Source organism: Mercenaria mercenaria, chromosome 1 (genome assembly GCF_021730395.1).
Source record: "Mercenaria mercenaria strain notata chromosome 1, MADL_Memer_1, whole genome shotgun sequence".
In the NCBI taxonomy this organism is placed as follows: Eukaryota; Metazoa; Mollusca; class Bivalvia; order Venerida; family Veneridae; genus Mercenaria; species Mercenaria mercenaria.
This window is the reverse complement of record NC_069361.1, coordinates 48,490,587-48,506,474: the sequence shown is the minus strand read 5'-3', so window position 1 is coordinate 48,506,474 and position 15,888 is coordinate 48,490,587. Positions and strand designations below refer to the sequence as shown.

Here is a 15,888-nt window from a genome sequence, read left to right as displayed (position 1 = left end):
TGGATGTATTTGTGACCACTCAGCCTAAAAAGTAACTTATGGGTGAATAACGTGCGTGTCTTTTTTATTACACCATTACGCTTGAATGTAGGAAATATTTCTCCATTCTGCATGTTTCACAAGTAGATCTATGAAATATACTAGTCAAAAGTTCCAACGCCCATATGTACATAAGTATCGATATTTTATTTAATATTAAACCAAATACAATGAAATTTGATATGAGTAACACATAACTATCCTGTAACAGAATGAAAAACAAAAACTTAACAAAAAAAAACACAGTAGATAACAATAAAATATATTAATTGATTGAATGGTGCATTTTTAAAATACGCAGGATCAGTCAATAGCGGGTGTGGCCACCAGCAGCATTCACCACAGCTAAACATCTTCTTCGCATTGATGCGATCAAACGATTTTTATTTATTTATTTATAATTTTCTATTGCAATGAAACAAACTTGGTAAAAGGTATTCCAACAGGACAACGCACGTCCGCACGTGGCTCGTATAAATAAGACATACCTGCAGCAGAACGGCGTCAACATTCTTGATTGGCCTGCGGTATCTTTCGACATGTCGCCAATTGAGCACCTGTGGGACGCGCTTGACAAGGTGATCCGCCAGCGTCATAGACAGCCTGGAAACCTACAAGAACTAACCAATGCGATTATCCAGGAGTGGTGTAACATTCCGATTAACTTTGTGCGTCGTTTGATCGCATCAATGCGAAGAAGATGTTTAGCTGTGGTGAATGCTGCTGGTGGCCGCACCCGCTATTGACTGATCCTGCGAAATTTAAAAATGCTCCATTCATTCAATTAATGCATTTTATTGTTATCTACTGTGTTTTTTTTTTTTTTTTTGTTAAGTTTCTGTTTTTCATTCTGTTACAGGATAGTTATGTGTTACTCATGTCAAATTTCATTGTATTTGGTTTAATATTAAATGAAATATCGATACTTATGTACATATGGGCGTTGGAACTTTTGACTAGTATATGTATTTCTTAATTCTGAAAAGTTATTGTTTTAAGCAATAATATATATATTTTCCTTTCATGTATAACATAACTTTTAGCTCAACTGGTCACATTCCTTGACTATTGAAATACTTTACCAGAGCTTTCACAAATGCGATTCATGCCTTCACCTGGACTTTGTTGACAACACAGGACCATAATCCAGGAAACTGAAGAGCAATTAACACAAAACCCCTTATGCACAATTAGGTATCAATATTGATTATTGCTGAAAGTTTAAATAAATTATATGAAATAATGAATGAGGAATTCAGGTCTCTATATATCATATAGAGTGCCAGCTATATTACGGCGTTCCATAAATGCGATAAGCTAATCGCATATCGGTAAGAAGTCACGTGAAATCACCCAGTCCCCATGTGCTACACTACTTGTTGCATTCCAATATAGGCCGCAGTTAATAATTATTATACCTGAAGTGTGTTGACCTAAATAGCCGTATCATTCAACATCCAGAAATGAAAAAATTTTGTCTAAGATGTCCGTTTGCTATATGAAATTCTGCTGTACTACATTTATGTCTTTATGTATATTATATATTTTGTACAACTATCAGTTGGCATTTCTATTTCTGAAAATTTTGTCTTTAATGGAAATTGAGTTGAAATATTACTAAAAAGAACATATTCAGCTAAAACACGTATGGGTTTGCCGTGCTAACTCAATCAGAGTATTATATGGCATTTTAGATCAAATGTGTCACAGCTCATACAATGGGGTATTGATATATCATAAATGGTGGCAGTCATTGGAAATGTTTATAGTTGGTAAACCTGAAATATCGTGCAAGTAAAGCATTTTGTATTTTAAACATGTGCAATTCATGTATAACTTCAACCGTAACATTATAATTTCAAAAGCCCTATGCATGTGCCTTTTGTCTATAAACTAGGGCAACCTACCCTTTCCTTATATGCACTTCGTTGGAGTTACATGTACTCTGAGAAACACAGATCGAAATTGCTTAATTGTTTGTTTGTCCTATTATCTATTTTCCTTTTATTATAGTGACTATGCTTAGTAGGTCAGGACAATCGTAATAATAATTCTCACTGTACTTCGACTCTGTCTTGTTATATTGTCTAGTCCGTGATTATCCAATATTTCTTAATAACAAAAATTCCGCTTAAGCTGGCGGCAGGGGCTTGCGGGGTGTTTTACATTTTTATTTACTCCCATGAGGGGTTGCGTGGAAAATGTTTGGCAAATACACTGACGAGATATGAAAACGCAACAAACATATGCTTGAATATATTTTGTACTACAAAAAGCATCACCTTGAAATGTTCAACACATACGCATCTCGATACTCTATACCCATTGTTTTCAAATTTAATCAGCACAACAGACAATGGGTATAGGGTATAGAGTATCGAGATGTGTATGTGTTGAACATTTCAAGGCGATGCGAACACTATTTGACTGACGTTTGTGTTCACACAACCGCGAATCTTTGAGAAAATTGCGAGTCTAGTGCAGGTCCTTTCCTGAAGAGATGGCAAGGTAAACTGCCTGCATGTATATGACTGAAATAGTGTTGAAACACGGCGTTAAACCTAAACTAAGCCGAAATGCACGTCGGTAAGAATAACCGTATTTTGTGTTTATTTTTTGTCGGTTATTTCTACCTTCTTTTTTAGACAGCGCTACATTGTGACTATAAGATATGTTGCAGTTACTCCCCTTAGCTTGCTCGGCTGCATGTTTTGTGAATAGGCATCAATACTGATATAAAATAAATGTTCAAATGTTTATAACAAAAATGTTAAAATAGACTACCCATTAAAATTCAAAAGTAGGATGTTTATGACATACAGTGTATTACGACAACGGCGTCAGACATACAGATTAAAGTGTAAATTATACCTATAGATTTGCCATTGTCCATTTTAGCACCTGGTATATTTTTTACAATTCTGGATTGTTTGCCTTGTTAGTCACGCGTAATTAGCACATTTATTTAGGATAATATAACCGTGACCTTGACTGATTTTCGTCCACTAATGTGAACATGACTGAAATACCTTAACACATGTAGCTCTCGTGTAAATATAATCGAGTAATCTTGAGTAAATATAAATCTACTATCGTCTAGTATTTTGTAAATGTTAATAATGATATTATATATATTTTCTGTTTATCGTATCCATGAATATCATAGAAATTAAATAATTTGTGTTTATTCATGTGCATGAAAGCGCGTGAAAGTGACGACGTTACTCTGACGTCATCAGTGATTCTCCTGTTTATTTCTGGTTTTCAATAATGTTTATTCTTTATGTCTGTTCGCTATAACAGAGGTGTTTTCCACTGAATTTCGTACTTTGGGACAGGAAAAAGTGTTCATTATAACCAAGTGCTCGTTATAACCGAGTTAAGAAATGATCATGAGCATATAATTTGTTCAGGGCCTCGTCCGTTTTCAGACCTATGATGATCATATTGGTGTTTTATGAATAAACAATGTCCTAATCACATACTACTTTCACTTTTTATTTACAATTACTATCATTTATTTATTTCAAAAACTTGACCAGATTTCCAGAAATTATTTCTATTATTTGTTTAACGCGACGTAAGAACTTGAACATGTTTAAAGATGTGGAGAAAGGAGTTGATAATAACGCGGAAGATAAAATGATCACATGACTGGAACATCACGTGTTGATTAGCAGCCATACTTAAAATTAAACTTATTTGCATTTTCAGGGAAGGAAACATGGCTTACACGGTATACAATCCGGTAAGATATTCATCTAATAATTTTCCATTTGTAAAGATTTATTAACGGATGTTCGACACACTATTTTCTTTTACTAATTATACTTATGTTTTATATGATTAAATATATAATAGTAGGATTCCTTATTAAAACTGCTTCAATTATATCAAGTGTTATGTACACATGTTGTGCAAATCCCGAGTAAAACCTTCTATTTAACTACTGGTACCTATCACATGTACATTATAATGCATTAATCTTTTTAACTATATTGTTCTATTATTAGGCGTAAAAATGGTTTGTTTCCGGTATCCCAACCTATCCTAAATTTTTGGCCTTGGAGAACATTTTTTCAACTTTTTAACAAAAGTTGCAAAACTGCCCTTTTATGCTTTAAATATTGTCAGTGATGTTAGAAATCAATTTACTGATGCTCTATGGCATAACCCTCTTATTTCCATTCATTTTTGACACAAAAATAATTTCCAAAAAAGTCTCACTTAATCAAAAAATAATCCCCTCCCCCAAAAAAAATCCGACCTCCCTACCCTAATTATTTTGAGCATGTTACCGGAAACAAAGAATGTTTAAACCATAAAACATGGTTGCTGGGGGGGGGGGGGGGGGGGGTGAGGGGGGCGTGGTCACTTTTCCTTGTATGTATGTAGTAGAAACTTAGAAAATCTTTTTGTTTAAAACTGTTAGCTTGCTTTTAAAATAACTTCACAAAAATTGTCATTGTGTGACCTTCTGCAAATATTATTCAGATATTTCTGATTCGTCAAAAAACATGACCGCCAGAAGGCTAAAACGTCTTCTCCAAAAGAACCGAAAGAATTTGATGATATTTGCTCAAATGATTTCTGAATTGCCCTCTTTCAAAGTTAATCAGATGGTTCCAGTTCATTCAACATATTGTTTTTTCTCTTTTTTTTTCGCCTTGTTTTTCAGCAATCAGACTTTTTCTCTAAAGCCTTCAACTGCGGCATGTGATATAAGGGTGTGACTCTCTACCATAATTGCCCAAATAATTACTCTAAGGCCAAATATTGCCATGTGACATGTTCTTACAATAGGCTTATATATAAGAAACTTTGAAAATCTTCGCTGAATCAATAATGGCTAGAGCCTTGATATTTGGCTTTTGATATCTGTTATACTGTCTATCATTATTCAGATTATTGCACTGGGTCCAAAGTTTGTGTGACATGTATATAATAGAGGCTAACATAGCAGAAACGTAAATTTGTACTTGTACCATTACGTTATACAAACACACTTAAAGCCTTGTACACAGGTGAGCGATTTAGGGTCTATGACAATCGTGTTTAGAACTATACATACCTTATGCAGTTTGTGTATCTCAATGAGATAGTTTTATAACCAGTCAGTTCAGTAAATTCACTTATGACCCTTAATACTCAAGTTGCACTCTTATTTACTGTGATGATCTGACATGCAATGCACAGATTCCATGACTCCACTAATCATGTTTACTAAAGTGTGCCCGTTTTTAGAATTAGCAGTTTTCGATTAAGTATCTGTATGTAAGCTGGTATCTCGGCACTGACAAATGGAGAGGGATTGAAACTTCTCATTCTTGTTCACTGTGATGGTCTGACATGTATTGCACAAGGGTCATATGTCAACCTGGCAGTTTTACAAAAATATGCCCCTTCCCTACACTTAGCAATTTTTTGTTTAGTTTTATAAATAAGCTGGTAACTCAGTACAAAATAATGAGAATGGATGCAACATTGTTCAGGTTCAATGACACTGTTTGTCAGTTTTACAAAATTGTTGTCCTTTTTTGACATATATTAATTCAATTGACTTGGGTGTTGAATAATCAAGCGTTGTTGTCCGCAGAAGCTCTTTTTTTTTAAAAAAACCCTGAAAATGAGAACTTCAATCAGAAAAAACAACTTGGCGTGTTCCTAATCTCAAAGTGGCTTTTAGTAAATCTTATGATTACTGTAATAATCACCATTCCGTTCAAGTAGATCCTGTCATTATTCTGGGTACTTCCTTTTCAGAAATGGTGGATATATCTGATATTGCTCTCGAAGGTGTGTTTGGAGGTACAGGGTGCTGCAATAAAAGATACGGCCGAAAGCTGTTACGTCAGGAAGTCGGAAGGGAGAAGTACACATGATATGAATAAGGCAACAGTCTGTCAAATACCACATCTGACATCGTCTACCTGTGAAGCTCCTGCAGATGCTACTTGCCCATCATCAGACCACAGATTTTATTTATGGGCAAAAATGCATTGCAAGAACAATTGTAGCATTGGAGAGAATTTAGTGTGTTTGAACAGCATGCAGTTCGAATGTTTGCCGCAAGATATAAGTTGTCCTATAGGTTAGTGTTTTTGTTCAATGTAGTAATTAATGTATACTTGTTGAAATATTCGATATATTTGTACAAGGTGAAACAACCGTAAAAAGCCAGAAATTCAGTTATAAATTTTAAACCAAGATTTAACAAGGTTGATTATTGAATTAAAGTAGGTAAGTAGTAACAAGTTGACAGTTGTTTACTAAAAGTTGTAGCTAGGTAAATTTGGCCAATGCAATAAATTGAATTATTTGACCAACGGTCTGTCGATGTGAAATACCTCATGCCTTGAAGATGAAAAGCAGTAAACTAGAACAGACGTACAGTTTTTGCAAGGTAATGTATTATAAACAGTGAAAATGGTCACACTGCAGGCTGGATACATTTTGATAATGACCCCTTATTACCCATAAAGTTTTTTTATGGGGAAAAATGCATTGCAAGAATAATTTTAGCATGGGAGAGAATTTAAAGTGTTTGAACAGCAGGCAGTTCGAGGGTTTGCCTCATGACATAAGTTGTCCTGCAGGTTAGTTTTTTGTTCAATGTTGTAATTAATGTATACTTGTTGAAGAATTTGATATGTTTGTAGAAGGTAAAATAACCGTTAAAAAGCCAGAAATGCAAATAGTCTTATAAAGTTTTAAACCAAGACTTAACAAGGTGGATTATTGAATTAAAGTAAGTAAGTTGTAAACAGTTGACAGATGTGTACTAAAAGTTGTAGCTAGGTAAATTTGGCTAATGCAATAAATTGAATTATTTGACCAATGGTTTGTCGATGTGAAATACCTCATGTCTTGAAGATGAAAAGCAGTAAACTAAAACAGACGTACAGTTTTAGCAAGGTTAATATATTATAAACTGTGAAAATGGTCACACTGCAGGCTGGATCCATCTCTTAATGACCCCTTATTATTTATCAAGTTGGTCTGTTTAAACCCTTTGCATGAAACGGGTGGGTTCCAGTCTCATTGACATCCTTTTAGGAAAGAAAGGAAAGAAACGATGGAATTATATTTGTAGCTGCTGAGGTCAAGGTCAAGGTTACAAAAGAAAACAGTTTATGGCTAATATTGTAATGAAATTCGGTGTGTAGCAATTTTGTGCATTGACCTAGCTGAGAATTGTGTCTTAGAGCCAAGTCAAAGGTGAAACTTTATTATGGCTTTATAAATTTATAAAGACAAAGGCTTGGGTTGTATGCTTAGCTACTGGGATCGAGGTCAATGTCGCTATGCATATAAGTAGAAAAATGTATTCTCACATGGCCGCCAGGGGATAGGTCTGTTTCTGCTCTGTGTGAAGAAAAGACTTTAAAAACTGCTAGCCCAATTTGACAATGATTTTAAATAAATGTTCCTTCCATGTGTGATATTTTATAAGAGTGCTCAAATTATTCTGATATTTCAAAGAACATGGCCACCAGAGCTAAAAATTAAAATGTTCAGACAACATCTCTTAAACTGCTGTGTTGGTGTCACCTGCTAAAGTCAATATGGAGATCATATATATTCTTATCACGCGATTGTGAGTTTGATCCCCAGAACGAGGCATATGTTTTCTGTAGCAATTTGATAAAATACATTGTATTTGAAATTATTTGTCATCTTATTCGCATTGACAAATTTCCACCAGAGAACAGGTTTGTACTGGTACAGCATCCAGGAACAATTGTTAGGTTAAATGCTATACATTATTAGCCCACCTCTCACGTAGTGACAAGGTGAGACTTTGTGATCGTCGGTCGTCCGTCCGTCCTCAATTTCCTGTGACAACATTTTGCAATCAATTCTAAAAAAACTTGCGCACAATTTGAATTGGTATAATATCTCAGTTCCCTTCAAAAACTTGCCAGATCTCATCAAGCGTTCCAGAGCTATGGTCCCTTAAATGGCCCAAATTTAGGCTTGTGAACACGATGGAAACCACTTTTTGCATTTGATTTTAATCAATTCTATAGGCATAATATCTCGGTTCTTTCGAAAACTGGCCTGATCCCATCATGCGTTCCAGAGTTATGCAGCCACATAGAGACTTCATTTTCGGTTTGATTTGATACAAACTTGCATAATATCTTTACGACAATAGATCTTGGATACCATGATAAATCCATCCGATACAATAGAGTTTCCGGTGTAACGGCTCCTGATTGTCCCCAGAAAGAGCCATTTTTTTTACCTTGTGAACACGATAGAAGTGCAATCTTATATTAAGATTTAACCAAACTTACACACATTTTTAGTTACAATAAGACCTTTGTTCTTTTCGAACATCTGCTTGATTCCATCATGGGTTCTACAGTTCTACTTAATGGGACAAGCATTTTATTTTGGCCCTTTATCCAAATATAGAGGTTTCATTTATCCTTTGATTTGAAATAAACGTGCACAGAATTTTATCTTGATGATTCCTAGGCTGTCAAATAAAACATCCGACATCGTCTACATGTGAAGCTCGTGCAGATGCTACTTGCCAATCATCAGACCACAGATTTTATTTATGGGAAAAGATGCATTGCAAGAATAATATTAGCACGGAAGAGAATTTAAAGTGTTTGAACAGCATACAGTTCGCGGGTTTGCCTCATGATATAAGTTGTCCTGCAGGTTAGTTTTTTTGTTCAATGTTGTAATTAATGTATACTTGTTGAAGAATTTGATATGTTTGTAGAAGGTAAAATAACCGTTAAAAAGCCAGGAATGCAAATAGTCTTATAAAGTTTTAAACCAAGACTTAACAAGGTTGATTATTGAATTAAAGTAAGTCAGTAGTAAACAGTTGACAGTTGTGTACTAAAAGTTGTAGCTAGGTAAATTTGGCTAATGCAATAAATTGAATTATTTGACCAATGGTTTGTCGATGTGAAATACCTCATGTCTTGAAGATGAAAAGCAGTAAACTAGAACAGACGTACAGTTTTAGCAAGGATAATGTATTATAAACAGTGAAAATGGTCACACTGCAGGCTGTATCCATCTCTTAATGTATGTCCCGTTTTTACTTATCAAGTTGGTCTGTTTAAACTCTTTAAATGAAGCAGGTGGTTTTCAATTTATTTGACATCCTTTTAGGAAAGAAAGGAAAGAAACGTTAGAATTATATTTGTAGTTGCTGAGGTCAAGGTCAAGATTACAAAAGAAAACAGCTTATGGCAAATATTATAATTAAACTTTGTGTGTAGCAATTTAGTGCAATGACTTAGCTGAGAATCGTGACTTGGAGCCACGTCAAAGGTGAAACGTTATTATGACTTTATAACTTTATAAGGACAAAGGCTTGGGTTGTATATTTAGCCACTGGGATCGAGGTCAATGTCGCTATGCATATAAGTAGAAAAATGCAATCACACATGACCACCAACGGATAGGTTACTTTCTGTTCTGCTTGAAGTAAAAACTTTAAAAATTGCTAGCCCAATTTGAAAATGATTTTACACAAATGTTCCTTACTTGTGTGACATTTTATAAAGCGTGCTCAAATTTTTCTGATTCTTCAAAGAACATGGCCACCAGAGCTAAAGAGTAAAATGTTCAGACAGCATCTCTTAAACTGCTGTGTCGGTGTCACCTGCTTAAGTCAATATGGAGATCACAGATCTTCTTTTCACGGAATTGTGAATTTGATCCCCAGAAAGAGGCATATGTTTTCTGTAGCAATTTGATAAAATACATTGTGTTTGAAATTATTTGTCATCTGATTCACATGGAAAAGTTTCCCCAAGAGAACAGGTTTGTACTGGTGCAGCATCCAGAAACAATTGTTAGGTTAAATGCTAGACATAATTACCTCACCTGTCACGTAGTGACAAGGTGAGATTTTGTGATCGTCGGTCGTCCGTCCGTCCTCAATTTCTTGTGTCAACATTTTGCAATCAATTTTAAACAAACTTGCTCACAATATGAAACGGTATAATATCTCGGTTCCCGTCGAAAACTGGCCAGATCTCATCATGCGTTCCAGAGCTTTGGCCTTTAAATGGCCCAAACTTTGGCTTTTGAACACGATAGAAACCACATTTTGCATTTGATTTTAATCAATTGTTGTATTGGCATAATATCTCGGTTCCTGTCGAAAACTGGCCTGATCCCATCATGCGATCCAGAGTTATGACCCCTTTAAGAGCCAAAATTTCCTATTTTGGCTATTGCAGTCACATATAGACTTCATTTATGGTTAGATTTGATACTAACTTGCAAACTATCTTTGCGACATTAGATCTTGGATACCATGATAAATCCATCCGATCCAATTATAGTATCCGGTATTACGGCCCCTGATTGTCCCCTGAAAGAACCTTTTTTATTTTTTACCTTTTGAACACGATAGAAGTAAAATTTTACATTAAGATTTAACCAAACTTGCGCACATATTTAGTTACAATAAGACCTCTATTCCTTTCGAAAATCAGCTTAAATCCATCATGGATACTATGGTTCTACTTAAAGGGGTTAAGCGTTTTATTTTGGCCCTTTATGCCATATAGAGTTTTCATTTATCCTTTGATTTAAAATAAACTTGCACAGAATTTTATCTTGATGATTCCTACGCCAAGGTCAATTTGGTCATTTTGGATCAAAACTAGGTCAAACAGTCAAATTAAACGAAAAGCTTCTTAACACTCCGAGGCCACATTTATGACCCTTTCTTCATGAAACTTGGTCAGAATGTTTATCTTGATGATTCCTAGGCCAAGTTTGATACTGGGCCATGTAGGGTCATAAATTGGGCTACCCTCTCAAATCAAATGACAAGCTTGTTTTACATAAACATTTTTGTTGTTGTGATTATTGCAAAGAAATGAAATCTTGACCACAAGTCTAACCTTCGATACGGATTTCAATACTCATTTAGAACAGTCTTAACGGTGACCTACTGATCTACTTCTTCATTTTTAGTTACAGCATAGAAATTTGGACCATAAGTATAATGTTTGATACAGATTTCAATACTCATCTAGGATACTCTTAATCATGACCTACTGACCTACTTCCTTGTTTTTGAAGGTACAGCATAGAAATTTGGATCATGTTTATAACTCTCTTAAACCTGACTTGCTGACCTACTATCTTGTTTTTGAAGCTACAGCACACAGATTTGGACAACCTGTATAACGTTTAATACATGTTTCATTACTCATTTTGAATATTAATTATTGTGACATACTTTCTTGTTTCTGTTTCGTAAGTTACAGCAAAGACATTTAGACGACATATATAATGTTTGATACAGATTTCAGTGACGGTTCTTATTTTCAGTAGTCTTATTCTTGACCTACTGACCTACTTTTTCATTTTTAAAGTTACAGCAAAGACATTTGGACGACATGTATAATGTTTGATACAGATTTAAATTCTTATTTTGAATAGTCTTAATCTTGACTTACTGATCAACTGACCTATTTTACATATATATAATTTTTGATTTCAATACTCATCTTGAAAAGTCTTAATTGTGACCTACAGACCTACTAGAACTTTGGACCACCTGTATAATTTTTAACAGGTTTCAATAGTTTTCTTGAATAATCTTTACCTTGATCTATTCTCTTATAGTGTGTGTTTACTAAGAGTTCGCATAGAACTATGTTCACGGCAAATAAACTCAAGGGAGCGATATATGACAACTGTGACCCTCTTGTATAACTAAAATGCTGTTAAAACAGTACTAAACACAAAACAAATATACTGCTGATCCTGTTGTAAAACGATGTCTCAGAAATACTTCTTGAATGACCCTCTACTACGAATAATCATGTTATTCTGATTCTCCAGGATGTGTAGTCACTTCCCAAGATGTTTATAATGCAAACTTTAGCGTTTAGCCTTTAGCCTGCTGGTTGCTAAATGATTCTGCCTTTGCGACCAGTGCAAACCTAAATGTATACAACGAAAACTTTAGAAATCATCTTGTCAGAAACTGCAGGCCAGATTTTAACATAGTTTCACACAAATGATTTTTGGTTGATCTTTTACTTTTGATTTTTAATACTTTCACAGAAATACGTTTTAGGTGACAATTTTCCAGCAGTTTTAACTAATATTTTTCTTATTTTTAAACTACATAGCCACTAGGACTAAACAGAAGAAAATCTTCACATTCCGTTTCCTCCTAAACCACTAGTCAGATATTAAAATAGATACTAAAACGGTAACATGTGTGTCAGGACTTTGTGGAAAAGTTTTAAAAATCATTTCCTAAGGACTTTAAGGAAAAAGACATCTGCTCTAATTGGGCTTTTATGCCCCTCCGAAATTGTGGTGTATATTATTTTGCAGATGTCGGTTTGTCGATCGGTCGGTCTTTTGGTATGTAGACTAATCCGTTTTCGGATAGTTACTCCAAAACGCTGGGGCATAGGATCATGGAAATTAATAAGGAGGTTGATCATGACCAGCATAGACCCTATTGATTTTGAGATTAATAGGTCAATGTCAAGGTTATCTTCACCCAGAACAGTAAAACTTTTGTGAACAGTGACCAAATTTGTCTGCCTTGTGCAATGCATTGAGGGGTAATTGCGTGTTCTACGAGCTCTTGTTCATTGCAAATCTTTAAAATTGGGGAACACAGAATCGACAAGTCATCTACATTGGAAAATTTAAATGTTTGTCAATGAATTATTGAAAATTTGTTTAGTTATTGTTTAAACTGCATTTGGAATCTAGCTTTTGTACAAACGAAAAAAGCTTTGCAGCCTCTGTTTGCAGGCCAGTTTTCAAAGCTGTATTTAAAGAAACAACATATAAAAAATATTGACGTAGGCCCCCTTCCCCAACAAAAAAATAATATTAAGTTTTGCCCTGTCTTGCATGATCAGCAAGTAACCTATGACCATACAATGATCGTAAGTGGGGGCACCAGTGGACACGGATCTAGTTATTTCTACAAATGAATTACCAACAATATTTTTAATGAATTGATTCTTACTGAGTATAACTACATAGACACTTAAGGACAAAAAGCCTTCACATAATTTAATATTAAACATAATTGAAAGGAACCATTGGGAGTTAAATCCACATTTCTAATGTTCGTAAAGTTTGGTCCTAGATTTGCCTTCAACTATTGGTTCTGCATGCAATCCATAAAGTTTTAAGTGAGAGCATGCCTTCAACTCTCTTGCACCATATCATAGTCCAACTTCACCCCTGATACTTTATAAAATGTTGGGTTTATGTAAAAGCTTTTTTGTCATGTATGTTGGTATACTTTAACACCTCCAAACCGGTATTTCTGAACACTGGAACCCCACCATACTGAGCAAGTTTTGCAATCCCAAAATTTGTCTTCTTATTACTTTAGAAAAAATACCAATATAAAATGAAACTTCTCTATTCCTGAAACTGAGTTATTTTCCTAGACAGAAACCCTGTTTATTTAACAACAAATTACATTTGAAAAACAGACAATTTGGAGGCAATCAGAATTTCGGCACTTGCCTTTTATCATAATTATCAGAATTTACTCTTTTTCTTAGCATATGTCCGCCCGCTTAGCTCAGTAGGAATAGTGTTGGTCTACGGATCGCGAGTTCGATCCCCGGGCGGGGCATATGTTTTCCGTGACGATTTGATAGAAGACTTTGTATCTGAAATCATTCGCCCTCCAGCTCTGGTAATTCATATGGGAAAGTTGGCAGTTACTTGCGGAGAACAGGTTTGTACTGGTACAGAAACCAGGAAGACTGGTTAGGTTAACTGCCCGCCATTACATGACTGAAATACTGTTTAAAAACGGTGTTAAACCCTAAACAAACAAACAAAAATAAAATTGTAATGGTGTTTTTCATACAGTAACTAAACAAGATAAGGAAATAATCAGGTTGCTTAGTAATTGTATGATACTTTATGAAATGCAGCACATGTTCCACCAACAAAACAGCTCTCTCAACTGAACTTTTACTTTGGTCCAGAGGCTGTTTGGTTTAGAGGGGTTCAGCTGTTAGTATCTAGCTTACATGCGAATACTGTAAATCACTTTATACTCGCGTGATCTTTATTTCGCGAATTCCCGCACCCTGAATTATTTCGCGGATTTATGAATTCGCGAGAGGAGGGTCAGAAATTTAAAATCGCGAAGGTCCTTATCTTATATTAGTGAAATTTCAAATCCAGAAGTTGTGATTACATTAATGTCCATTATTCCGTATCGTAACGAATTTATGCACGCCAAAGACTCGTTAAATGCATGGTCCGTAACGGCTATTTCGTATTAGTAATCGACAAATTGCTTTTGTTTGACTGAAATTGAAAGAGAGATTTTTAATTCTTTATTCAATTTACGGGCGATTATTCTTATTACATTTAATAGCTGATAAAATGTTCAAAGTTTGTTACAGTCATTTCATAAATATTTGTACGGTACAAAGTATATAATACAATGGCGTGACACATTGTTGCTAATCCAAATTGTTATCTAAACAATCCCTATTGCTATCTAAACAATCCCTATTGTTATCTAAACAATCCCTATTGTTATCTAACAGTATGTGTAAAAAATCACTGTTTGTTTGACACATACAAAGTGCATCAAGGAGATGCTCTGCGTAACCTGTTAAAAACAGAGTTATTATTATTATTATTATTATTATTATACCAGATTTATGTAGCGCCATTTTCATGATAACCACGTTCACGCTTTACATATAGCAAACGCAGCCACACAGGGCGCGAAATTCATCCTCTACTAGTACAGACACAGAGCGATCTGACCAGAGGGACAGAGTGAGATAAAGCCCCCCAGAACAGATAGAGAGAAATCCTTTTAGATACAAGCCGTCCGGCTAACTTAGCCTAGCTCTTTGCGAATAGACAGTCTGGTTCTTTAACGTGCCCGGTGTATAGCACCGATCACGCGAAGCCGTTTTTACTGGAAAGAACCAGTACAGGCCTCTTGGAGAGCATCTCAGGAATTTCCAGTGCCTTGACCAGGATATTATGTTATATATATTTCCGTGCCAGCTGCATGTAAATCCAACCTCTAGACCTTAGCGTTAATTCTGTCTTTAAGCAGTATATTCTACATGAAATGTAATTTCGATGATTTTTATTATATTTTTTCATAACATACTGAAATAAATTGAAGTTCTTTTAATAAACATCGTGTACAGGCGGCTAGTATTCATTGCTGAAATTGACCATATTTCGGACATTTTCTTTCGGATATGTCTGTATGTTATGGAAGGAAAACTACGCGGATTTATTAATTCGCGATGCACCTATTTCGCGAAAAATAGCGAAAATAAAAACACCGCGAATAATACCAGATTTACAGTAATATACTTGCAATGCTCATGAATTTTGTTGTATAGGTGTCCATACCTGTTTTCTCTCAACCTGTGTTGGGCCTTTTATTGCATACTTCTGTCATTTTTTATTTCAGATGGGACTTGTCCTAATGGCAAGGATGAATTTGTAAGAAAAGCTCCGGACTTCATTTGCAAACAGAAGTAAGTGTATTCACATAAGTGATTGCATGTGTCCTTGTCATCAGTTTAATTGTTAATGGTCTTGAGGTCACATTTTTTGCCGAATCTTAATGAAACATGGTCTGGATGTTACTGTCAAGAAAATCTCATACTAGTTTGCTTTTTGACTCATCTAGGTCAAAACGCAATACAGCATAGGAAAGCATTACTAATCCAACGCAACGAGTTGTGAGAAGGGGGTTAAAGGAATGGTTTCCGTCCTTTCGTCCGTAAATATGTCCGCTCCATATAACTTAAACCCCTTTAAGAATTTTCATGACACTTGGGTCAAATGATCACGTCATCAAGACAA

The 15,888-nt window shown here is 35.1% G+C and overlaps 1 protein-coding gene across 1 annotated transcript in view; it reads left to right on the top strand.

The window, feature by feature from the left end:
* The first annotated feature begins 2,539 nt into the window (after positions 1-2,539).
* LOC128557728 (uncharacterized) overlaps positions 2,540-15,888 on the top strand; it is a 48,932-nt gene continuing 35,583 nt past the window's right edge. The window contains exons 1-4 of the mRNA XM_053545813.1: positions 2,540-2,547; positions 3,754-3,787; positions 5,803-6,130; positions 15,491-15,557. Of these exons, the coding sequence (XP_053401788.1) occupies positions 2,540-2,547; positions 3,754-3,787; positions 5,803-6,130; positions 15,491-15,557 (437 nt within the window). The remainder of the gene's footprint in view (positions 2,548-3,753; positions 3,788-5,802; positions 6,131-15,490; positions 15,558-15,888) is intronic.